Source organism: Glycine soja, chromosome 13, assembly GCF_004193775.1.
Source record: "Glycine soja cultivar W05 chromosome 13, ASM419377v2, whole genome shotgun sequence".
Lineage (NCBI taxonomy): Eukaryota > Viridiplantae > Streptophyta > Magnoliopsida > Fabales > Fabaceae > Glycine > Glycine soja.
The window spans coordinates 22,312,141-22,336,926 of record NC_041014.1 but is presented as its reverse complement, the minus strand read 5'-3'; the positions used below and the strand labels follow the sequence as shown (position 1 = coordinate 22,336,926).

At 30.8% G+C, this 24,786-nt stretch overlaps 5 protein-coding genes across 8 annotated transcripts; 4 read left to right on the top strand and 1 right to left on the bottom strand.

Moving 5' to 3' along the window:
* The first annotated feature begins 2,097 nt into the window (after positions 1 to 2,097).
* Positions 2,098 to 3,733, top strand: LOC114380929. Its single transcript, XM_028340061.1, has one exon. It carries the CDS (start codon positions 2,765 to 2,767, stop codon positions 3,635 to 3,637), a length of 873 nt encoding a protein of 290 aa, XP_028195862.1. The 5' UTR covers positions 2,098 to 2,764; the 3' UTR covers positions 3,638 to 3,733.
* Positions 3,734 to 7,905: 4,172 nt separating this feature from the next.
* Positions 7,906 to 10,914, top strand: LOC114380729. 3 transcript variants are annotated; one of them, XM_028339743.1, is made up of 6 exons: positions 7,906 to 8,063; positions 8,134 to 8,283; positions 9,139 to 9,291; positions 9,504 to 9,679; positions 9,887 to 10,016; positions 10,503 to 10,914. In XM_028339743.1, exons 2-5 carry the CDS (start codon positions 8,146 to 8,148, stop codon positions 9,987 to 9,989), a joined length of 570 nt encoding a protein of 189 aa, XP_028195544.1. In that variant the 5' UTR covers positions 7,906 to 8,063; positions 8,134 to 8,145; the 3' UTR covers positions 9,990 to 10,016; positions 10,503 to 10,914. The 3 variants fall into 3 exon arrangements, with proteins under 3 accessions (XP_028195544.1, XP_028195545.1, XP_028195547.1); XM_028339744.1 differs by having other exon boundaries at positions 10,494 to 10,914; XM_028339746.1 differs by having other exon boundaries at positions 7,907 to 8,055.
* Positions 10,915 to 11,727: 813 nt separating this feature from the next.
* Positions 11,728 to 12,684, top strand: LOC114380728. Its single transcript, XM_028339742.1, has one exon. The coding sequence runs from the start codon at positions 11,765 to 11,767 to the stop codon at positions 12,395 to 12,397; it is 633 nt and encodes a 210-aa protein (XP_028195543.1). The 5' UTR covers positions 11,728 to 11,764; the 3' UTR covers positions 12,398 to 12,684.
* A 1,388-nt stretch (positions 12,685 to 14,072) lies between these two features.
* On the top strand, positions 14,073 to 16,095 carry LOC114380937. Its single transcript, XM_028340071.1, has 9 exons — positions 14,073 to 14,222; positions 14,302 to 14,506; positions 14,621 to 14,670; positions 14,892 to 14,928; positions 15,002 to 15,070; positions 15,184 to 15,288; positions 15,373 to 15,526; positions 15,637 to 15,713; positions 15,825 to 16,095. Exons 1-9 carry the CDS (start codon positions 14,146 to 14,148, stop codon positions 15,888 to 15,890), a joined length of 840 nt encoding a protein of 279 aa, XP_028195872.1. The 5' UTR covers positions 14,073 to 14,145; the 3' UTR covers positions 15,891 to 16,095.
* A 936-nt stretch (positions 16,096 to 17,031) lies between these two features.
* On the bottom strand, positions 17,032 to 21,048 carry LOC114380834 (F-box/LRR-repeat protein 15-like). 2 transcript variants are annotated; one of them, XM_028339902.1, is made up of 6 exons: positions 20,497 to 20,855; positions 19,796 to 20,229; positions 19,307 to 19,468; positions 18,632 to 18,707; positions 17,766 to 17,921; positions 17,032 to 17,610 (listed from the first exon to the last, which is right to left on the bottom strand). In XM_028339902.1, the coding sequence occupies exons 1-6, from the start codon at positions 20,821 to 20,823 to the stop codon at positions 17,464 to 17,466; spliced, it is 1,302 nt and encodes a 433-aa protein (XP_028195703.1). In that variant the 5' UTR covers positions 20,824 to 20,855; the 3' UTR covers positions 17,032 to 17,463. The 2 variants fall into 2 exon arrangements, with proteins under 2 accessions (XP_028195703.1, XP_028195704.1); XM_028339903.1 differs by lacking the exon at positions 17,032 to 17,610 and having other exon boundaries at positions 17,784 to 18,157; positions 20,497 to 21,048.
* Between the last annotated feature and the right edge of the window lie 3,738 nt (positions 21,049 to 24,786).

Here is a 24,786-nt window from a genome sequence, read left to right as displayed (position 1 = left end):
TATATTTTTACATGTACAGAGTAAAAATTAAATAGTTGTTGTACTAACAATAAGTGGTCGCCATTAATCAAAATCAAGGAAACAAATTGAAACAAAATTAAAGTAATAATTATAAAACTTGATTTTCTCCTATAATAAAAAAATAACATGCATGTAATTATAGAAACAATAAACCAATTAATTTTAAATTAAATCCTATCTTTCCATATATGACTAATGGCAGGGGCATACTCAATTCTTAATTCCTTTGAGTAGTTGGATTTGTTTCTTTGCTTGCACGTTGTTTCTATGAAATTTCCGAGGTGTTAGATTTAGATTGCTTATGCTTCTGAAGGTTCACTTTGCTGCACACCTGCTGTTTCTTTAATACTGTTGGCCGAGAGAGAATTTAACTAAAATGATAGTAATAAATATATTTATGCTGGCATTTAGTTATAGACGGTTATGTATCACAATTTTATTTTGAAAGTTATATTTAAAATAATTTTTAAACACATTGGACACGTGGTAAGAGCTAGGCAAATTTTATAATACTATTAGATAAGAATGAAAGAAAAAGAATGTTTTTTTAATAGAAAAATAGATAAATTATATTTTTGGAGTAGTTAAAGTATTTTCAGTTGAGAGTTAAAAAAAATTATAGTAACCAATTACAAATACGAAGTTGGAGAACATTGATGATCAAAGTATGACAAGTTGATAAATTATTATGTGGCATAACAATCAACTCATGAGAAAGTACAAAGATTTTAATCATCAAATATATTTTAATTCTTTCTCTCTATATATATGAAGATATTTAAAATATATTTCGTAAAGTATAATTTTAAAATATTAATTTATAAATAAAATTATTTCATACTACATTTCAAAAGATATTTCAGTTAGTTTCTCATTTTTTTATTAAGTAAAAACTTGTTTAACCGTTTCATAAACATATTTTTATTAGTAATTTCTAACATTTTTTGAAATATTAGTTAAAATAATATTTTTTAAATATTAATTTCTAATTTTTTTCATTTTATTCCTCTTTTATGTTCATTATAGTTATCAAATTTTCTTATTTCCTTTTTAAATAATTACAATTTTTTTTTTATCATTTTATACTTTTTAACCACTTTAATAATTAATTTTATTGAATATTTATAATCTAATAAATTAATTTTTTAATTTTCAACTTCGAGCTAATCTTTAAGCTTCTATCTAGTTTTATCTAACATATCCTATATAAGAAAAAAATATTTATACATGTGTATAAATATTATATCAATATCTCTCTCCCTATATATATATATATATATATATATATATATATATATATATATATATATATATATATATATAATTCTTAAGTTTATTTTTGTTATAAATATTGATTAATTTTCGTCTATTAAATCTCAAGATCTAGTGAAGAATTCATGGTCTTGCATGCCATCCTTTTCTCCTAATATTTTTTTTATGAAAAATCAATTTTGTATATTATACTAATACTCATTTGATTTTTTATTTATTAAAATATATTTTACAAAATTAATTTTTATAAAATCTTAATTAAATAAAAAATTATGTCATACTATTCTATATATGAAAAATCCACTTATATACTGTATTTATATAAATATTATATTAATAGAATTAATTCTAAATATTTTTTCAAGTCTTATTTATTTATTATTTTCTATATGTTTTATTAATATAAATTTGAAGCTTGTTTTAATAATCTTATAAACTAATTTTTAAAAATACTCATTAACTAGAAACAATGTGTCATTTGATCTATATAAGAGAATAAATTATTAATTTATATATTTATATAAATATTACATTAATAATATTAAATATTTTCTCTCAAATTTATTTGACTTATATATAAATATAGATATGCTAATCTCAACAAGTTATTGGTCGTAATACTATATACAAGTGCTTTAAGTATGTAGTAAAAAAAATTTGTATCTATAAGCAATTCAAAATTGGTCCCAATAACATTAAACTCAACTCTTTTAATCATGTAATTTTAAAAAAAAAAATCTATGACTTCCTAGATATTTTTGTAATTAATACTTTTTTTTATAAAGTATTAAGAAAAGTAATTAATAGAATTATATAGTAGGATTAATTTGCTATGAGTATTTGGACTTGTTGGAGGCCAAATATATGCAGTATTGTATTTTGTGATTCCAACTGTGTTATGATTACTATGAATAAAATTAAAAGGTTCCTTGACCAATGCCTTGACCAAATTAACTAGTTTTCTGCTTCTTATGATGACCAAAACCGTGTGTAACTGATTCTGAGCTTGCACATCTGTATACTAAAATCAGCCGTTTAATTTTATTGTTTAGCACTAAAACATATATTAGTGCCACTCTGAATGCTCTTGGCACACTGTCCCAGAAACTATCGGTTTCAGTCTCATTTTTCTTTGTTCTTGCTTATACTTCACATTCTTCTCGCTATACATCGTAGAGGATCTGAGGTAGGCAACCTTCATATGGTCTTCTTGAAACCGATTAGGGTAAATAGGCAAGAGTTTCAACTTTTAAGTGTCATAACTCATAAACCCCACTCACCAAACATGCATGTTAACACATGTTTTATGACCAATGGTCATACCTTTTCATTCGTTCTCACACACAAAGTAATGCCAAGGGCCTTTTCCCTGCTAGTATTTATATATATCAGTGCTACGAACTAAGACACTAAAACAAACTATTGGCATATACTTATTAGGATCATATTATAGTGTTTGCATTGTTTTGATATGGATTTTGGGTCTTGTTTCTACGTCACGCAAGAGGAGTTCAATCTGTTCCACAGAATGGACAGAGAGCTCTACAAGATTCTTGTGGTGAGCCTTTTCCGCGATCCAGAGGAGTCCATGCAAGTCCATGCAATGTGGCTGTGGCTGGAGAGGGTGGGGTTTCGCAACGTGGTGAAGAGGGTATTGGCCTTGCCCAACATCTTGATCAACGACGTTGCAGATGAAACAGTCATGTGCCTGAATTGCATCAACAATAGCTTATTAATGTCTTGTTTATTCTCTTCTGAGAGCAGCGAGATTCCCCTTCTCCAGAGCCTGGTGGAAAAGGAAATCAGTCTTCAATTCGTGTATGAAAACCGAAGCAGCGCGCTTCAAGGGGTGGCTAAAGTGATGCAAGACGTGTGTGTGAGGGCATTCACTGACATCATGGAGCAAGCAATGATAAGGAACTCAGCGGAAGCAGCAGCACAAAAGGTGGTGACAACAACAAGACAAAGTAGTTCATCATCATCATCATCAGAGAATTATAATTACCATCATGGGCTTGTGTGGTTTGGGTCAATTGGGCCAGCGGAAGATAGGACTTTGTTCGTGACGTTCTCCAAGGGTTATCGCGTGGAAGAGTGGGAAGTGAGAGAGTTCTTCGCTTTAGCGTATGGGGATTGCATAGAGGCCTTGTTCATGCAGGAAGTGCAGCCAAATGAACAAGCGCTCTTCGCTCGCATTGTTTTCCGCGCCGTTTCCACCATTGACATGATACTCAGAGGGGCTAACAAAGCCAAATTCATCATCAATGGGAAGCATGTGTGGGCTCGAAAGTTTGTGCCTAAACGAAACGCCACAAGGACTACTTTGCTTGCAACAACGCTCTAGACCCTAGATTAGAGACACAACTTGCTTTTAATCCAATGGATTTAGTAATAATATATGAATTATTTTTAATTTTAAATATTTCATTAATATTTTTTATTTTTTCTTTCTATTACATCTTAAATTCTATTATATTTATATATATTCTCTCTCTCTCTCTATATGTGTTGAATAGCATTCCGAATGTCTATCAAATATTTTCCTATTTTATATATGTGTTTCTTTTAGTTTTATAAGGTTTTTCGAGAAGTGTTTGGTGTTGTTTGTATATGTTTTTAATTTTAGGTTTACATATGTTTTGATATTTAATAAATATTTAATTTTTATGTTTATTTTTTAATAATTTTTTATTTTACATTAAATTTTTAATAGAATAATAATTTTTTTATTCTTAGTTTTTAAATTAAAAATTTTATGTTTAATCCTTGATAAATTTTTATTATTTATTATTAGTCAGAATTAAAATAAAATTTATTAATTTATTAAAATTAAAGATAAAATTCATTAATTTATTAGGAACTAAAATAAAATATCAATGACAAAAAAAAGAGTGTTGTTTTATTAAAAATTTAACACAAAATAAGTAAAAATTCTATTAATAAAGATGAAAATTATATTTAAATCTTAATTTTATCAAATTTGTCTAATTAAGCTTTTTGTCCAAGCTCGTGAAATAGTCAAAAGAAACTCTCATGTCAGAAGCTTTTTGACTTGAGTTTTTGCGAGAACGGAAAACAAAAGGCATATACCACAAGCATCTTATTCATTTAGAGTTATAATACTTTTTTACAATTTGTTTTGGTAAGAATACTTTTTATAATGTCAATTTGTCTCTTTTTACCACAAATTATATCTTATTTCACTCAATTTTTCTCTTTAATTATATCTTCTTCTTTTTTGTAAAAAATGATAAAAAAAAAATGTTGTACAAACTACATTTCTCATTTCTTTAAAGGCCTCTTCTAAAGTGAGGGAGTTAAGTTAATGTTTAGTAATTAAATTGAAATTGTAACAACTTTTATGGTTAATTTATTATACATATATTTATATTTTATTGTAATTTTGATTATTACTTTTTTAACAAACGGTTGAAAAATGTATTCGTTCTCTAAAATATACCCGGAAATAAATTCTTTGTCAAAAAAAAAAAAAAGAAAGAAAAGCTAATGCCTTTCTACGAAAAGTCCTGTCCTAATTTCATACCGTTTGATGTTGTTGCATTAATGCAAAGTGTATTATTATTTCCATTAAATTCATTTTTACAGCGCTTGCATAATCGAGATTATTAACAATGTATTTAAAAAATGTTTATGAAAAAAAAAATACAGTACCATATAAGCATCTGTCATGTACAAGATGTCAATTCAGTTGGCAACTTACAGTGAGCCACATAAATTAACATCATTGATTATTCTAAAGAGTTGAGTGAATTAACCCTATCTAAGAAGTCATCATGTCAATGTAAAAAAAAAATCACCATATCTGACATGTCTTCTTTTTTCTTTTTCTAAAATGTTTTATGGTGATAAAAGGCTGTTTATTTTAAATAATAGATACAATATCGAAGTTAATTAATAATATATTAATGATTTTAAATATAATATTTGTGCTAATCAATTATATTATGATATCTATGAAAATGTTATCGGACTATTTTAAAATATTTATCAATTTTTATTTATTTTGAGAAAAAGTACTCTTTTCAATGAAATATTTTTTGACTTAATTGATATATTAATTAATTATTAAATTAATATACATCACTATTAACTTAAATAATATATCAGTCAAATCAAATAATATATCATTAATAACAAGAATATATACTTTTAGTCAATAGTCAACGCTAATAATAGGCTAGTTTTACTGGATTGCTACCTTCAATTCAAGCACATAGTTTCAGATGCATATATATATATATATATAAAATTAACAAAAATCCCAATACTAGTTAATGGCTTTTGATTTTCTTTTTTGAGAGTATAGATATCCTTCACTCTAGCTAGATAATGATGCTCGAACTATGTTTTTTTTATTTAAAATAAGAAGGATTTTTTTTTTTTAAAAAAAAGTCTTTGACTGGAATATTAGTATAAAATAGTAAAGGATAAGAGAACATTACTTTTTAAACACATTTAGCCAAAAAAAAAAACAACAACTGAAAACTACATCTTCTGTTTGTGCACCTTAAAAAGCTTCTCAACAAGTAAATATATTTCTTAGTCCACCAAGATTTGAGAGATTAATTTTTTATTTAAGAGGAGCAATTAAAAAAATATGCTCATATTTAAATGAGTAAAAAGTACGCATTTTAATTTGAGGAATAAAAAAAATGAATGTGATTAACGAAAAAAAAGGCATTTCAGACGCTAAAAAAATTAAACAATACTATGATTCTTAAAAAATAGAAAATCGATTAGATTTGAAGAAAAATGTATATTCTTTTGGCATTTGGAAAATTGTTTTTAATTTTTTTTTAACAACTTTCATAAAAGGTATTTTATTAAAAGCATTTCAGACATTAAAAAAATCAAACAATTTTTTTAACACTAAATATAAATTTCTCTGGGAAAATTTTTTGAACAAGTTCCTTCTTATTTTAAGTGAAAGATAGCATATCATTAACTATTTGGATCCAAAAACAGATCCATATCATGCTGTACATCAAAAAAATAACTGAGATGGAATTTCCTCTGCCCAGTATCTTTCACCTGTACTAAAAGCTATTCTAGAAAGCCTATATATGTGCAATAGAATTTGCTTTTCTCTTTGTATGAACTAACAAAAAATTATGTGGATTCACTAACATATCACAACATTCCTGCAAAACAGAAGTTCTGGTTCTTTGACTTGTTCCATGCATTTGTAAGGTCTAGGCAATCTGTTTCATAAACAACATTCTGCAACAAATTAAAAGATAGTCTGCAATTTCAATGCTCCATTTATAAGCTAAGCTCTCTGCTACTTGAGGCTGATAACAGTGGTTGTCCAGGAAAGTGGCAGCAGCAAGAACCTGTCCTTAATGGTCCCGGATTCACTAACAAGTTCCTTTATTGTGAAAAAAAAAACTTTATTGTACTAAACCGAACCTACCTTAAAGAATTAATTAACTTTTGAAAATAGGAAACATGAGAATTATATATATTAAAAATTTAAAGTATTTTCTAAAAATTATATCATGAGTATAGATTTAAAAAAACAATTTGATGTCATTGAACATGTTAATAAGTAATTACTAAAGGTTTTAGTTTTCGTTTTAGTTTAACCAGTAATTTAGACTTCAATTCCTAGAAATAATTAAATGAAATTAACTAGAAAAGGAAAATTTCAGTATTGTTAACGATAAATATCAATTTTGGTTGTTCAATTTGTTAGGCATTAATAGTTTAATAGTTAGGTCTTTCAATGATGAAAAATTAAAATTCTATTGTTAACTTTGTTTTATGGTTAGTTTTCATTATTAACTCTAACAATTGTGCCTATCATAATTTTTATGATGATGTGAGAGTTGTTACGTGTTCAGGTGTCAAAAGATTGATTTTTCTATTTAATCTTTAAATTTAATATTTTCTTATCATTTAGTCCCTAAATTTAATTATCCAGTAACATCTTAGTTAATAAACTTAATTATGTATTATTATTTTGGTCCTTGAAAATATTTTTAAATTTTTAATTAAGTCTCATTATAAGTTAAAAATATATGACTTATAAAATTAAGTAAAAAATATAATTCATTAATTATATTCTCAATAAAAAAGATAATTGTTGTTTATTATGTTGGAGTATATAATATATATGACATATAAAATTGAGTATAAAATATTATTTACTCATTATATTAATCATGTTGGAATATGCAAAATAAAAGAAAATACAATAAAAGATGAAAAAACAAAAATATCTAATTTTATCTCCAAATTTAGTTGAATAAAATGATTATTTTTTTTATTTCTTTACATTTTAATTTTATTCTTAATTAAATAAATATACTAATTTTTAAAATTAAGTTATTTATTATTATTTATATATTTTAAAAGTAAAATTCAACCATCAAAATGTGAATAGTTAAATTTAGGAAGTAAAATAATAATAAATTGTGAAATTTAAAAACCAAATAAAAAAATTAATTTTTTGCCATGTCACAATTATATGATAATCACGTGTAGGACAGATGACATTTGTTAGTGAAAGTGTCCCAAATACCCTAATTTGTGTACTTTTAACGAGAGGAAAAAAAATTAATTTTTCATATTTAACCAGCACAAGGGTATTTGGGAGCAATTCAATTAGGGTGAGTGAAACTCACTAAAACAAAAAGAAATCCAATTACGAAGAATAAGGGGTTTGAGTAGCAGTGGGAGTTCGAGAGTTTGCCAAATTGGTTCTCTTCCATCATCTCCGTGCAGTGCAGTTCTGTGCAGGTTTTGGGGTAAACCGCTTTTGGATAATCAAAATTACAACAATATTATTGATGAAATAACATTAAGTGGTTTTTGCAGGTTTGAACAAAAATGGAATCGGTGCCAAACCCAAACGGGGAGGAACCCACTTCGTGGGATGAGCTATACAACATCAATTTAATGCCTTCAGAGTTATTTCTCAAGTTCCGAAAAGAACTTCAGGGCATTCGAGTTGGTCTCAACATGGAGGTTCTTTTCCATTCCACTCACACTCACTCTTTTCATACCCATTCAAATTTAACTCTTTTTCTTTTTTCTTTACATACTCACTATTTGTTGCATGTAATGTAAGTTAAGGTTTCTATACATATATAATATAACATGCTTGAAATTGGTAAGCAATTAGCGAGATACATGTTGTCAAGTTTTTTTTTTTTTTTTATCATGAAGGATAGTTTGAACTGAAAAACCTACTGGTGGTTATATGCTAATGGCTAATAAAGCAAAGCTTAGGGGGAATTTGTCTCTTTTAAACCATAGGGAGGCAGACTGTAATTTATTCTTATTTTTGTGTAATTTGCTAGTGTAACAGTTAGTTTTGTTTATGAAGATATCAGGTAGGAGATCCATATTTGTTACTCGTGTCTGTTGCCTTATGATCAATGTTCCAAGAATTACCTTGTTAGATTAGATTTTGGAACGGGGGGCTATAAGAATACCATACTTCAATTCATGCTCTCTGACAGCTTAAGACTTTTAAGTTTGTAAAGTGGTTTGAAAACTAGTTATTTTTTAAATTTTCATTTGTTATTTTATCATGCATGGTCTGGGAATTAGATTATTTTTTTTTCCTTAATTTGGCCGCTGTTGACTATTGTTTTTAATCCTGCCTACATGGTTAAAACCATCTGCTGCGAACATACATGAAGTGCCCAAAAGAACTCTAGAATTCGTAGTATTGATGCTCTATGAAATTTAACTATTTGAATACATATGATACTACTAGTCAATTAAAAGGTTAATGTTGTGGAGTTTTTGTTTACTAGTCAATTATTTACCTGTGATGACTACTTATTCAGGAGATCCTTTTTTTTTTGGGTGCAGTTCTATAATGCCCCAGTCAATGAATATCAAGCAAAGCTTGTATTGAAGCCTTTAACACCTGAATGGAAGTGGAAGATAATCTATGAGCCCCTTCATCAAGATGTTCGTGTTCTTTCAAAAAAGATCCCCATCACTAAATTTCTTAATCTTCAGGTTGAGTGGTGTCTATGCTTCTTTTTCATGACATTATTGTTATATTTATTTTTGTCATTGCTAAAAATGTTTAAAATAGTATTAAATGTGTCATTTTTCATGTGCTTATATATATTGATTCCCACATTTTTATTATTGATGTCATGATAAGTTCATTCCCACTTTCTGTAAAATTTCGTTTGAAATGATTCACACTGACATAAACAGTGCAGGTTGGTGTAGGACACAATTTTCAAATGCATGCTACTGGTTGGAAATGGAAGCTCACCACTTGTTTGGGTGGAGATGGTATATCCCGGATCCGAAATAAGACTTCCGTTGGCTTGTTTCCCGGTTTTGATTTACGGTTTGGATGGAGGGCAGACTATGTTCTTCCTGAAATTACTGGGTAAGTTTTGTAATTTTGCATTTAGTGAAAAAATAATCAGAATAATAGCTTTGAAACTAAAATACATTTATCAGTGTTTAGAAAGTATACTCTGATAAATTATTTTTGGATGAGCTATTCTATTAAATTTCTGATTCTTATTGTGTTTTAGTTTTTATTTTTGTTCTGTTTCGTGAATGATTTATTTAAAATTTTAATCCATAACAGGGCATTGGGTACTGATGAGCCAATGTTCAACATGCACTCAGGACGGCTACAAGCATCATTAGATAGAGTTGAGGCCATCTTAACCCACACTGATGCTCCTTGATTTGGTTAAGAAGATAATGTTCACGAGGTATGACCCCATTCCCTTTTGAAAGAAGTTCCAAGTAGTGGTTGCAGACAGTAACATCAGCAAACAGGACACTGGAATAAATGTATGGTGAAAGATGAACATATCATTTATGAAGAAACATATATTAACATTTTATTACTCTTATAATTTATAAAGAAAAATATATTAAGATCAGAAATATCTACAATGACAATTTATGTGGACACTGAATCTAAAACTGTACTTAAGAAAAAAAAAATTACGTATTGTTATCAATTATTAAGAATTAAACCTCTTTTCCAAGTTTCTGCAGATTATGCTTTTGCTGCATTCCTTTTTTTTCAGATTATTTTTGTAATAAAAATTAGCACAGAACACTATTTTGTTATGAAAATTTGCACTGGTTGTTTTGGTGACAGCAAAATTAAATAGCTTCATGATAAACTCACTAGTCACTACTAGTTGTTGAGATTGATGGCTTTCCTAATCTGAGTATAGTTTCTGCAGGGAGTAAGTCAAATTTTGAAGTGTGTCCTACCTGCCTGAAATGCCTTGCCTCAAATGGAGTCAAGATGATACCGCGATGGTTATTAAAAATTGTGACATGGCCCCCAATTTAAAATTATGGAGCGTCTGATAGGGAGTTTTACTACTCATGTATTCAAAGGGCTATTTGCCTTGTGCATACATTATTTCAACAGTGTCGAGTTATTAATTTGTTTTGTCCGTGCAATAATTTATTAATTTGTACATGTGGCTGTAATTAGTATTTGTTTCAGATCCCGATTTGAGACGTTGCTAATTGCTTGATTAAGTCCCCAAATATCCCTGCTTTGCCAGAGAGAAGAAGGGTGTGGGGGTGTGTGGAAATTTGATTGCATAAATATAACACTCGATCGTGGTTTGCTTTTCTAACTAACTTAAGATTTTAGATGGGCATGTGCCGTGTGCCGTGTGCCGTACAAACCAATTGCAAACTGCATGAGGCAGGGCAGGGACACAGAAGGTTCTTTTGACAATGTTATAGCATGTTTGGTTTCATGGATGTGTTTTTTCATATTTCGGATGTGAATTTCAGAAGTTAACAGCAATAACTTTCACATCTAACACGTGATTTCTTCCTTTTTAATAAGTTTCCAAACACACCATCAGTTGGAAACTTATGGCATGCCAAACTAATACCTGCAAATCCTAAAAACATTTCAGTAATCCCATTTTCTTTGTGTTGAAATATCCGCCCCTGAAAGTTGAACATTTGTTGCATGCTGGGTACTTTCCCTGATGAGCGCGTTTAGATTGTTCTTTCATCTTTGTAGCTTTTGGTTTCATGTGTATGGAATATGTAATAATACTCGAGGACGTTGAGCCAAAAACACATGATACTGATCTTGCCAGCTATGAATAGTATTTTTGTTATTATCACATTCCCGTGTATCAAACTGCGTCAGGAGCAATGCTATGCGTAATATATACGTTATTGTCACATTCGTATGCGTACTAGACTACCAGTTACTGTTACCACATAGCTCCAAGTATGATTCCTAATCATCATCAGGTGGCAGAGACAGGAGCTTATGTTTTGCAGTGCACAGTTTCTCCTTATTCGAGACGGTTTGAATGCCTTCGGAGGGAATATTGCACACCCTCCAGTAAAGAAAGTGGGGCCTCTCTTATGCTAGCCGTTATACCCATTCTTAACGGCACCATTCATTTACCTCCTTATAAATTCAAATCCTCCACCCTCTTCCAAAAGCAAAGCAGATAAAGAAATGGCTTCTTCTAAATCAAAGGTCAGAAGGGCATGTTCCTTCACCAACCTCCTCCTTAGCTGTTTGAATTTCTCAATCTTCATACTTTCTGCTTCCTCATTTGCACCAACTATTCTCCTAAAGATGCCCCCAACATCATTTGGCATGGCTCTCCTAATGGTCTCTGGCATCTCACTCCTCTCATCTTTTGTGGGCTTCTACTCCCAACTCACACACTTCTGTTTCCTCACCCACATTTCTCTTCTACTAGCCTCATTAATAGGACAGGTGCTGACCATATTAGCCTTGTTCACAAAAGAGAAAGCTAGCATGTCCCTTCTGAAGTCACCAAGGGACCCCAAAGAAGCCAAAGTTTTGGTGAGGCTGGAGTGTGGGGCATTGATGGCAATGTGCATGCTGCAGTGTGTGGTGCTGATGCTGAGTTGTGCAGTGCATAGTTGCTGGGTGAAGGATTATGAGGAACTGGAAGCAGAGAAAGCGGCCTCCGCGAGGAAGAGGAGTAGAAGAATTGCGGAGGTGCAAGAGGAGTCCATGGCTAATGCAACCAAGATGGCAGAAATCAAAGCTAAGGAGTTGGATGAGAAAATGAAAAGCAAGTATGGGCAGTGGGTGAAGACTGATTTTGAACCCTGAGGTTCCTCAACATTTTACTGTGTCTTCTTTCTTCTACCTCGTACTAGTGCAGTGCAGATATTTGCATCATTGTTTTTTTTATTTGTTCTCCTTTTGTTGGTGTTGGTTGTTTGGGGTCACTGTGGGTGTGGCCATTGAATTTGAATGTCGTGAGCCATTCAAGGTACGAGTTACCTGGGAATTTCTGTTGTTTAACGAAAATCCATCGTGTTGTGTAATAACAATATGCAAAGTCCCATTTGCCATGTTTTTTTACTGAATGCAGTGAGTAAATGGATCTTCCCTACAAAATACAATACCTTTCTTAACAACAGTGCAATTTGTGTTCACGTCTGGGACGTGCGTATGCTCTGATTTTCGCGTAATTTTTTTTGAGAAAACGCAGAAACAAGAGTTTTGTTGCTTCTGAGTTGACGTGAATCTGTTTTATAAGACGCTTAACCAAACATGCTAACAGTTTCTGACACACTACACATTTAGTACGAGTTTGTAAAATTAATTTTGAATCACTGTTATTTTACAAATTTGATTTCGGATAAATTTGAGTTAGTTGTAATGTAATTTTTGTTTGAATAACGTATTGAAAAATTGATTGTCACCTCAAGTTGTTAAGACAACTTAAGAGTCTTTTGGATTTTGAATTTTAAGTATTTCTTGCTTCCAAAGTTGCAATTATAATATGATGACATATTTTGTATCGATTTGTGATCAAACAAAACTTTGCTCTAGCTAATGATTTAAAAATAATCCGCCAAATAATATGAATTTAAAATAAATAAATAAATAAATAAACATAATTATTATTATTGAGTGATTAATTTGAATTGTGCACATTTAATATTTTTAAATAAGACATCAAATTCAAGTCTTGTACTTTTTCTTAAACAGTATACCAAACAATATTGAATTCGAATAGTATTATATAAGAAAATAAATATTGAATTTTCTTACAAGTCTAGATCTCTCCAGCATGAACTCTATCCGTTCCTCTCTATTTCTCTCAATGTTTTCTTCATTTCTCCATTATTTGTTTTCCTCACTTCATTCTCTGCGTCTCTAACTTTCATATGTTAGGCTGCAGAAGCAAGATAAGCAAGAGTGGATCTAATTTATACGAGAAATATTTAGTATTTTTTTAATACACTTTTTGTTATTTTTTTAATTTATTAGAAATAAAAAATTGTATAAGTTACACTTCTTATTTAATAAATTTTAACTAATAAAAAACGTGTTAAAAAATATATTCTTAAGATATTGTTGTCAAATTATCATATTCAATAGAATTGCTGATCTCCATCTAAGGATTTCAATTATACTCAACGATGCTCAACTTTCTTTTCAAAATGCTATGAAATTCAGTCCAAACTCCATTGAGCCACCCACCAATTCCAACCACAAATCTCCTTTTTGTCTGTACATTGTTCAATGATTATTAATCATCGATATGAAACAAAAACAATTGGCACACTATAAAATATAAATTATTCTGCTCAATAAAATGAAAAATAATTATTATAAAATTGAATAAATTTATCGTTTGATTGTAATTAGATAATAAGAAAATCCTTAGGCAGTGGATCCATTAGTTACGTACTCCTAAAATAAATAAAACTGTGTAGTAATACCCATGTCATATGTAACAAAACGAAGGAGCAGAAGCATAACAAAAATAGGTGTAGTTTCAAGTTTCAACACGTGCTTTTTGCTTCTTGTGTCAAACTCTCCCTCCCTCTTGGTCAAGAATCATCATGATGCGTTCCATTTCTTCCACAATTCACGCACCACAATTCCAGAGTTCGTTCTTCCGCATTTCTTCTCTGGCCATGTCAGTTTTCTTTTTCTTGCTTCTTCTAAACCGTTGAATGTATGATCTTTTACTTATTAGCTTCTTTGTGTTGTGTCAGGACCATCGATACTGATTTCTTGACCAAGAAGAAGAAGCAAGTTTCGGTGCAACTTCCGAGTTTGACATCACCTGTCTCCACTGTGAGGTTCTGCGATCTCAATTTTGGCCGCTTGCAACCTTCGGATGACGAATTGGATCCTCACAATAGATTTGAGTTTGGCAATTTCGTTGCACGACAAGCCCTGCTTCACGAAGAGTATTGGGTAAGTTTCGTTTCTTCTTTTCTTTCTATGTACTTTTAATCTTCTCTATTCATTATATACATTATGCTATTTTCCCGCTATTTCTACGTTTATGCATTTCTTCTTATTGTGCAGACAGCAGCGTGGCTAAGGGCAGAAGAGTGGGCAAGTCGAACACATAAACTGTATGACACGGTGCATTAGTTTAGTTCCTTTTTCTTTAATAGAGATCATTAATTAAAATAATTTGTTTCATTATAGTGATAAAGATTCAAGAAAATGAAAGTGAAACTATTTAGAAATATGGTTTAATTGGATCAACCGATTGTGTCATTTTTATTATTAAAATAATAATCAAAATATATGAAAAGCTGTGCGCCACTAATTCTCATTATGTTTTATCCAGATATGTTGTTAATCACAAGAGGAATTTTGCTGATCAGGTAGGAGTTGATGCTAATTACTTTGTGTACTTTGTGTAATGGAAAGATCTTAACAAGAGTTTCTTTTGCATAGGAATTTGATGCGATAAAAAAGCGGTGCAAGGAGCAACAAGACGGTCAGAGTAGCACATGCATCATCACGGTAAAAACATTCTTCTTAGATTCAGACATATAATTCATTTCAAAGGTAAGATTATTTGATAAAACATCTCTTTAGTTACTTTCCCTCATGGTGTCTGGTGTCAAATTTATCAGGTGAGGAAGCAGGACAAGAATGTAAAACGTTCAATAATAAGCAGTGTTGTAGGAACCCTTGATTTGAATATCCGATATTTGCGGCTAGGGGAGACCTTTCCTGGGGTATGCTATATATAATATATATCACTGTTTTTTTTTCTTCCTCTTTGATGGTTTTAATGCATTTCTAACTAATAATTTCTACAGGAACCGGTGGATGCTCCTCGTTTTTGTAAAATCGAACGAACACCATCAAGCAGATATGGTTATATTGCAAACTTGTGTGTTGCCAAATCAGTTCGTCGCAAGGGTATTGCCAGCAACATGTTGTATTTTGCTGTGGAGTCTGCAAAATCTAGTGGTAATATGAACATTAATGTGAGAGTAACATTTACAACTAATGTCTGATATTACATAGCATGTTAAAATAAGAAAGCCGCGCTTACCATCTATTCTGAATTCATTGAGCAGGTGTGGCACATGTGTATGTGCATGTGGACAGAAACAATAAACCTGCCCAAATATTGTACCAAAACTTGGGGTTTGAGGTAATACAAAATGTTTATTCATTCTATATTTCCTGTTCTCTAAATGGATTATAGTTATTCATAAAATGCATAATAATTCACACATTTTCTTCGCTCTTGTTACTTTTTCAGGTAGTTAACATGGCAAGCCCCCTGTTGTTGAAAAGTCAAACATACTTGCTTTGCTTACAGATGTAGTGCACAAAAGGTATTGTGCTTCGATAGAATAGCTGAACAGTCCTGAATTCCAAATTCCTTTACTACTAGAGATTTTCACAATTTTATATTTTGTTACACACTTGCATGCTTTCATCACAGTTTCAACAATTGATTCTTCAATCAACAATCATAAATCTGTACTTTACCGTGTGACATACATCTGTTTAGAAGATTCAACAAAATATTGTCCTTGTTATACCGATGTTCCTTATTTCTGTTTTTACTCATTTCTCTTTTCAAAGAAATATTGTCCTTTTTCCACCGTTTGTCTCCTCTTTTTAACGTTTAAGTAATCAATTAATATTGTCTTTAACAAAACTGAGATGGAAAAACCATGAACTAAAACAATCTGCTGTTATTTCAAGTCATCCTTAGTCATAAAACACAAGCATTAGACGGAAAAAAAGACAGCTAGTTTTATAAAACAGGCATTAATAAAAAGTAGCTTCTTAGCATGAACTTGAGTTCAAATAACGAAAAGAAATGCGAGACTCAAAATCATTCGGTGTTTACTTTTGTACATTGGGTAAGTTTCTTTAAAAACACTTCTAAAAAAAAAATAAGAAGAAAAAAAAGATGAGATGAACTTTTCCATAAGCAAAAATAAGTTTTTCATGAGTTAATTTTTAGAAACTCACCAATATAACTTCTCTAAAAGATGAGATGACATTTACAAATTAGTTAATGAAAAACTCATTTTAACTAATGGAGAAATTCATTTCATTTTTTTCTTCTTCTATAAGTATTTTTAGAGAAACTTACACCCAAACAAGTCCTGAGTCACAGGTTTTTGACTCTGGATTTCAGTCACGTGCTCACACAGATTGACTGCGAATCTTTTGTTGACCCATGTAGCGAACGAATCGTGCAAACTCTTAACCGGCTCTCATGTTCAACTGCAAACTATACAATGTTTGCCCTTGATTTTGCAAGATTATTTTGAATTAAAACAAATTTGAAATTTATTTATATCTAAGACGCTCAATTCAATACGAAAAACTTATAACTAAATCTAATACGTTTTCAAGAACAAAAAAAGTTTGATTGGAGCAATCAAATTCAAGGTACACCACAGGCTGCCAATTTTTTTTGCAAGTCCTGATTCTTTTCAATCATATGATTAAAATGTTCCAAACATTACTTCTTCAGAAACAAAGTTAAATAACAATAGAGGAAATTGCCAAATGACCGCACAATTTTGAACTTGCACAGAAATATGCATTTTTCTTTTTGATCTCTATTCCATAGAACAATTCACTGTAGAGACCGGGCTGAAGTTTTCTTCCATCTTTCAGGAAGAAACTTTATTATCTGCCTCAATCAGCTTACGAAATTGCATTTTCTATACATATCCACTGTACATAATGAATATGAATACTCTAATAAAAGAAAATAGTCTGTACATAATGGCATCACTAAAACAGAAGGTAAAACAGGCAACACAGTGGTTTCCTTGCCTCTAGAGTTAGCAGCATGTTAGCAGAAAGTTATGTCTGCTTTAACTAGAAATGACCATAAGTAATGCCATATGTTTCATATTATTAATGCTAATTTATACCAAATCTACTGAAACTGGTGAATAACGCAGAGGACCTTGACAGGGTTCGGGCACTTTGACATTTTGCAATAAAGGAGACATCTTCAATCCAAGGATCTGAATCTCTGGGTTTGAGTGCCCATTCAGAAAAACATCTGTCACCTACAAAAATATGTAACCTTTTAAATCTTTACCTACAAAATCATCTAATTTCTTTATATAAAGTCTCTGAATCAGACCATTTTACATATTTTCCCATGACCACAACAGATTCATCACATAATGCATTTGAGATCGGTTTAATGATAGATACTTACCAGTGAGCATCCAAAAATTTTAAGCAACCTCAGTGAGAAGCAGCTATCTACAATGAAACCCAACTCATTGTCTGTCAAATTCCGGCACCAAGATAGATCTAGAATATGCAAATTTTTTGCATGCCTAGCAAGTGATAAGGTTGTGTGGTGGCCAACCTGGATTAAACCAAATGTGTCACCCAGTCAGAAAATGAAATATTATAAATAAGATTTTGTTTGTCATCACGGCCAAAGTTGTGCCTTGGTGACTTGTTGGTCATGGGTTCGAATCCGGAAACAGCCTCTTTGCATATGCAAGGGTAAGGCTGCGTACAATATCCCTCCCCCATACCTTCGCATAGCGAAGAGCCTCTGGGCAATGGGGTACGAAGTTTTTTATCACGGCCAAGAAGCTAATTGAAAACCAAATAGAATAAAGATTAGTGGCGACCTCAATTAGTTAAGTAATATTCAAGTGTCAATTGAAGCGGCAATGTCTTCCTCCAATCGGGGGCAGAGATTTGTTTCATATTATTCCATAACAGAACCAGACAAATAATATACAGCATCATTTCACATCAAAGAACTTTCATATTTTGTTTATAATTATCATACAAGTGTTACTTTGTTATTTATGAATTTAATTTTTGAAGGAAATAAATTGCAGCTACATGTTGAAATGTCTGCTTGAGTAAAATTATCACCAATCAAAGAATACATAATAGAGAAGTAGATGCACTTTGAAAACATTACCTAATTTTTTTTAGACTAGAATGGTAATAATTTAATTAATCCTTTTATGAGCACAGAGAACCTTTCCAGTGCATGCATCCACAAACACACGAGCCAATGGAGAGAAAAGTCAGCAGGCAAGTATAGCAATGTACCTTCTTAATATTATTAAGTGAAAGTTCTTTCAAGGACACTCCAGTAATCTCCAAGAAGGCAGCAATTGCTTCATCACTGAAGTGGAGAAAAAGTTGTGTCTAATTTACTCATCCATGAGAATTTATAAGAAATCACGAATACAAGCACTCTTAATGACCATTCCACAGGACACGCTGATTGTATCATGCATAAATGGTAATAATAAGAGATAAATAGATGTCCACAAATCCCCAAATACAAAGGCCATATTTGACTATTGATAGTCCAAGACTTCAAGAAAGGAATGTCAATCAGAGGCATTTCAAAGGCTACAAAACCAATACCAATTCAGGCAAGAAATAACAAATACCCTACAAATAGATTATGGAGAAATGTGAGCCCCTATCCCTAGCTACAGAATGTGATGCATCTTAATGAAGACAGGGACAACAGAAATCTAACTCGAGTCTTGGAAGCCATGATACATCAAAGCAATGTTAAAAAAGGATCGGAAATTAATCATTAACCATTCCTACAGAGAATTCATATTATTACAAAACCAAAGATAACCATCTTATTTAAAAGCTACAAACTCCTATAAGCGAGTCATCTCTTGCAAAGATCAGACAGATTATGGACAAGCAATATGCAAATGTATGATGAGACAGAGGAAATAGCAGAAAACAAGAAAACACCTGAATGGATTGCGGCAGAGCTTCAATGTATGAAGTGCTCGACAACTATTTGTAAGATATCCTAAGGATAAATCTGTCAATTTGTCCAAGTTCATAAGATCAAGTGCACACAATCCAGGACAGTGTTCAGCAACGCCTTTAATCGATGCATCAGTCAATTTTCTGCATGTTAAGAAACATAAATCAACAAGCTGAAGTGAAAAATAATTTTAAGAAATGAAAGATAATGAGGAAATCAGAGTTTCAGATTTCCTGTCAAACGTAATTCCAAGTAAGGAAGAATTAACAAAGTTATAAAAAGTAATGGTTATCTCATTCTCAAAGAGTGATTAACAGTTGACCAAAATTAGAAATAACGATTAATCCATGCTCAAAGAGTGGTCAATGGTTAACCAAACATTATTTGAACCATACAGTCAGTTGATAAAAGCATCAGTTCTCAGGAAAATTACAGACATGAACAGTCCATAGAGTAATTATGGTACTTACCGACAGTCTTTTAAAATAAGCTCCTTCATGTTGTGACCACATTCAATGATGTAGTCCTTGATAAATTCATCAGAGACAGTTTGAATGCCAGCCAATGACAACACCTCTAAATGTTTAAGTTTCTTCAGTCCTGGCACAATTTGTGCAGCATCAATCATAAGACAATCATCAAGATATAACTCTTTCAGAAGGGATCCCAATGAATCAGCCAAAATATTAATACTGGCAGATGAGAGAAGGGAGCACTGGCTTAGATTAATGGATCTCAGTGCTGGGGCAGAAGAAGCTAGCACATGCAACCCCTTATCTGACAGACGGCACGCACCACTGAGGGACAGTGTAATTAACTTTGGCAACCACCTTGGTGACTGTCTCAAAGTACCAAGTAATGCATAATCAGGTATACACCTTCCACACTGGTCAAGCTGCAGCACCTACTTCACAAGTAAATAAATAACCTGAAGTCAGATTGACAAGATTTTTGAAAATAAAACCTGGAAGGAGTTGCTAGTCAAATCTTTCAGAAAAATTAACTAATATAAGTATCATTGTCATGTACTCACTGATGCTAAATGGAATTCAACATTCAACAACAAAAGTTAAATCTGTCATGTCATAGTAATAAGTAATAACTAATATAAGTATCATTGTCATGTATGAAACATTAAACAGGTATCAAATTGATTTGACAACAAACACACCTCCAATCTTGTAGTGTCACACGTTTGAAAATATTTGGCAAACTGCTCCTCCGTCAACCAAGAACAGTCTTTTAACCGAATCTCCGTGGGAGAGCCACTGAGAAGAAGCTCAAGAAATCGGGTGTTCATCTTTCTTGAGTCACAGAGCAGGTTGCAAAGCTTGCGTATCAGCTCATCCGGTACACCCTCAAGCGAAACCATTGCATCAGCATTATCCGCAAGCATTTCAAGGCAGAGTTCTTGAAGAGAGGGCACAAAAAAAAAGCCCTTCTCCCCCCCTTTTTGATTCCTCTTGGGAACCCAGGCGTCACACACTTTCTTCTTCATCGCTCGATCCTTGATCGCCTACGTCGCGTCCGAAAATGGAGTTTCGGAACCGTCAACAATTCCTCGAGGGTTAAGATATGATGATGTCCCTTCATCTTCAACCTCCGAGTCGAATCGAGCATAGTGAGTCGCGTTTTTCTTCGCTATCATACGGAAACGTTCCATGTTCCTGTTCCTTCGGTAAAAGCTCATTGGTACATAGCGCATATCAACATTCTCGTTCTCAGGCTCCATGTCGGCCTTATCGTCAGAATTCTGCGCTAAACCTAATTCAGCTTCAAGAAGAGCCTTAGATATAAAATCAATTTGAAACAGTGGCCGTTTCCCTTGCTTTTCTTCTCCTCTGTGATTATCATTATTAATAGCGCTGGGTCCTCCAGGATCCAGGGAGAGAGAAGTAGGGTTTTGAAGTTCAAAGGTGGCGTGTTGACCATCATCAACGTCGTGGGTGGCATTGTTAATTCTACCACTCTTGAAGGATATGGCGGCGTCGAAATAATCAACGGCGGTGGGGTCAATTCCTCTCTTGGGGTTGGATCCGTAGTGAGGCAGAGAGGGCAACAATTGAGGGTTTGGTTGTTCGAGAAAAGTGTCAATGTCGGAATCCGGGTAATTTAGGATGGGTTTGGTTTGCATTTTCATTTTCTGTTTCCATTTTCTGAAAACTGTTTTCATTTTCAAAAATTTAAATTCTGAAAACATGTTTGGTTTGATTTTTTATTTTCTGTTTTCATGAAATAAAAATACTGAAAATTTATGATATATTGATTTATTGTCTTTTTATATTTTTATATTTGTTTAAAATTATATTCATTGTCATCACACTTTCATTTTAACCAAAATAAGGTTTATGTGAAAACGAAAATTTATTGTTTTCATTTTCTAGTTGTTTTTTGTTTTCATTTTCACTAGAAATGTTTTCAGAAATCAAACCAAACACATTTTCATTACCGTTTTTTATCTTCAGTGAAAATGAAAACAGAAAACAACCAAATCAAACACCCTCTAAGATTTGGAATTGGACTATTGGTGGTCATGAGTGGTTAGTGGTGTTGATTGGGTGTTTTTTTTGGTTGGTGGCCACGCGAGCGAGAAAGAAAGAAAAGAAACTTGTCCCGTACACCTTCGATGTGCTATGCTTTTTTTCCCGCCACGCCTTCATCCTTTCATTATGTCAAATTAATCCGCACGTTCCAATGTTTCCATATGCCATTCTCTCTTTACTTTCTACCATTTCCCCATAAAACTAACCCAACAAAATTTAAACTAAAAACAACAATTCTTTCAATTTCATAAAACATAAACAAAAAAACATTGTCAACTACGGTTAAGAATCCAATCAACCCGAGCTTAAAATCAAAAATAAATTAAAAATCTTTTTATTTTTCAAATTATGTTTTTCTATTTGGTTTGTAATTTAAAACACAAAAACCCAATCAAATCAAACAGAATTCATCTCATTAAGTTAAATGATTATTATTCAAGTATTATTCAACGAATTAAAAATAATTATTATTTTACTTTAAATTGAAATTTTTATCATCCATTTATAATATTAATGATTGAATTAGTTATTATTTAAATTTATCCGGTTAATAATAATTTTTTTAATACTTGTCAGTAGAGTTTTCAAATTACAAAAAAATTGATTTGATTTAGATTTCATAAATAATTTAAACAGCACTTAATTTCTCTATTTGATTCAACTTAATTTTAAAGTCAAAATCACATTAAATCACACCAGCAACACCATTATTGGCAATTTTATTTGTTTAAGGTATTATTTAAATAAATAAATGAAAAAAATTGATAAATCATATATAAATATGCATATTTATTTATGCTTAATACAAAAATATTTAATCAATAAATTATTAGTTTGAGTAATATTAAACTTAATTTTTCTTAACGAATGATGCATTATCATTAAATTCAATATGTAAATGAATTTTAATGAATGTGTTTTAGACATCGATTCAAAGAATATTTAATGTTATTTATAATATTTCCAATATAAAAATATTTAATGTTTATTTTAACAATTAAAGGTGTTTAATACGATACATGAAAGTATTTAATAATTACTAGTTTTAACAATAAATTAAGAAATGAAATCCATTGAACATTTCTTTAATTAATAATCTCCAAATATTCTATTAAAAAATATCAGTCAACACAATAATACATTCAACAAAAAAAGTCAACACAACAATACCCGAATATGAGTCTAATGTTTATATTGATAATTACTTAAATACCATTTATGTCCATTTATCTCAATTTGAAATTTCAAACATATTTTCATTTAATTTTATATTATAAATTATAATTTACAAGATGAAGAGTTAAATTTTGAGATTACAATTTTACACATATCCAATGCGTACGCAAAAAAAAAAAAAAAAAAAAAAAAAATATATATATATATATATATATTCACAAGTCACAATCAATAGGATAAATATTTGCTTAGTGTGAATGGGTTCAGAGAGCCGAGTATTTACTATAAAAAATTGATGGAAATAGGTTTGAATATTTAGGGTGCGTTTGATAACTTATTATATTAATTTATAATTTATTTTGATTAGTTTAGAAACTAATTTTATCAAAATAATGTTACTTAATGTATGGGTTTATTTTAGTAACTCCAAATATATTAAGATAATAAGAATCACATTTTTATGCTATATAAATCTTGAAAATACAATATATATATATATATATATCCCTTTTTAGTTTTGACTATTTAAAAAGATATAATGCATATTCATTATTCTTGTTTTTTTAGAATAATTATATATATACCTAAATCACTCTCTCTAGTGTGTGAAAAATTCCTTTTCGAATCTGGATCATTACACATTAACACTCTTTTGTGGTGCATTCATCTTGAAAGGAAAGAAAGAAAATTCTGAATTTTTTTAAAAGAAGCACAAAGTAATTATAAAAAATGCATGTAAAAATTTCAAAATTGCTTTGAACTCGATTGCTTAAGTCAATATCTGTTCTGCAGTCAAAATACATGTCCATTATTTCACGCACACCAATCCTTCTTGTGTGCGTGAAAGCTTTTTTTATATATCCAGCTAACAACGCGATACTATAATTTCAGAATCAGATTAACAATCCATTAATGCTTGTCAATAACAGGTAGCATTTCCGGTTCCAAAATCTTATTTTCTTAGATTTTTTATATCATTCAATATTCATTCATTCACCGACATTATTAATGACCTGTTTTCAAAAAGAAAATATCAACGATTAGAAAACTATATCAATAAATAAATCAGTTTAACTAGTGAAATTGTGCGTCAATCTATTATTTGCTTTCACATTGTAAAGCTTATAAACCTCTCTCTTCCGTGAATATGAATAATGATACAACATTTTAACATAGATTTATTTATTACTTTTTTCCACAAAAAAGTTTGGCTTTGTTAATTAAGTTTTGAAGCTTAACCAGGAACAAGGTAGACTTTACCACTTGGTTTCTTTGTTCATAAAATGAAAATAATATATACGAGAGAAATGAAAACTCTTGAAATCTATTTGGTTGCTCTTGTAATAAGAATGGAAAGAATTTTTTTTATTCATCATAATTTTTATTCGTCCCTAATAGTAATTGAAAATAAAGCATTGGGAAGGTTGCTTTTTGTAAAATGAAAATATCGTGTTAGAGATATTTTATATCATTGTATATACATTTTTTTTTCTTTCTATCATATTTCTTATACAATCAAATAAGAGAAAAAACAACTCTTACATTTTCCCCCTCTTATGTTTCCCCAAATAATTTAACTTCCTATCTATTTTTCTTTCTTTCCATTTTTTCCCTTTCTTTACTATTTTTTTTTAAAAAAAAAACATTTATACATTAAATCATAGAATCTAAAGTATGTTTGATAAGTCACTTGGTAAATTTATTCCATTTTTTTTACTAACTTATAAGTTAATTTGAGCAAT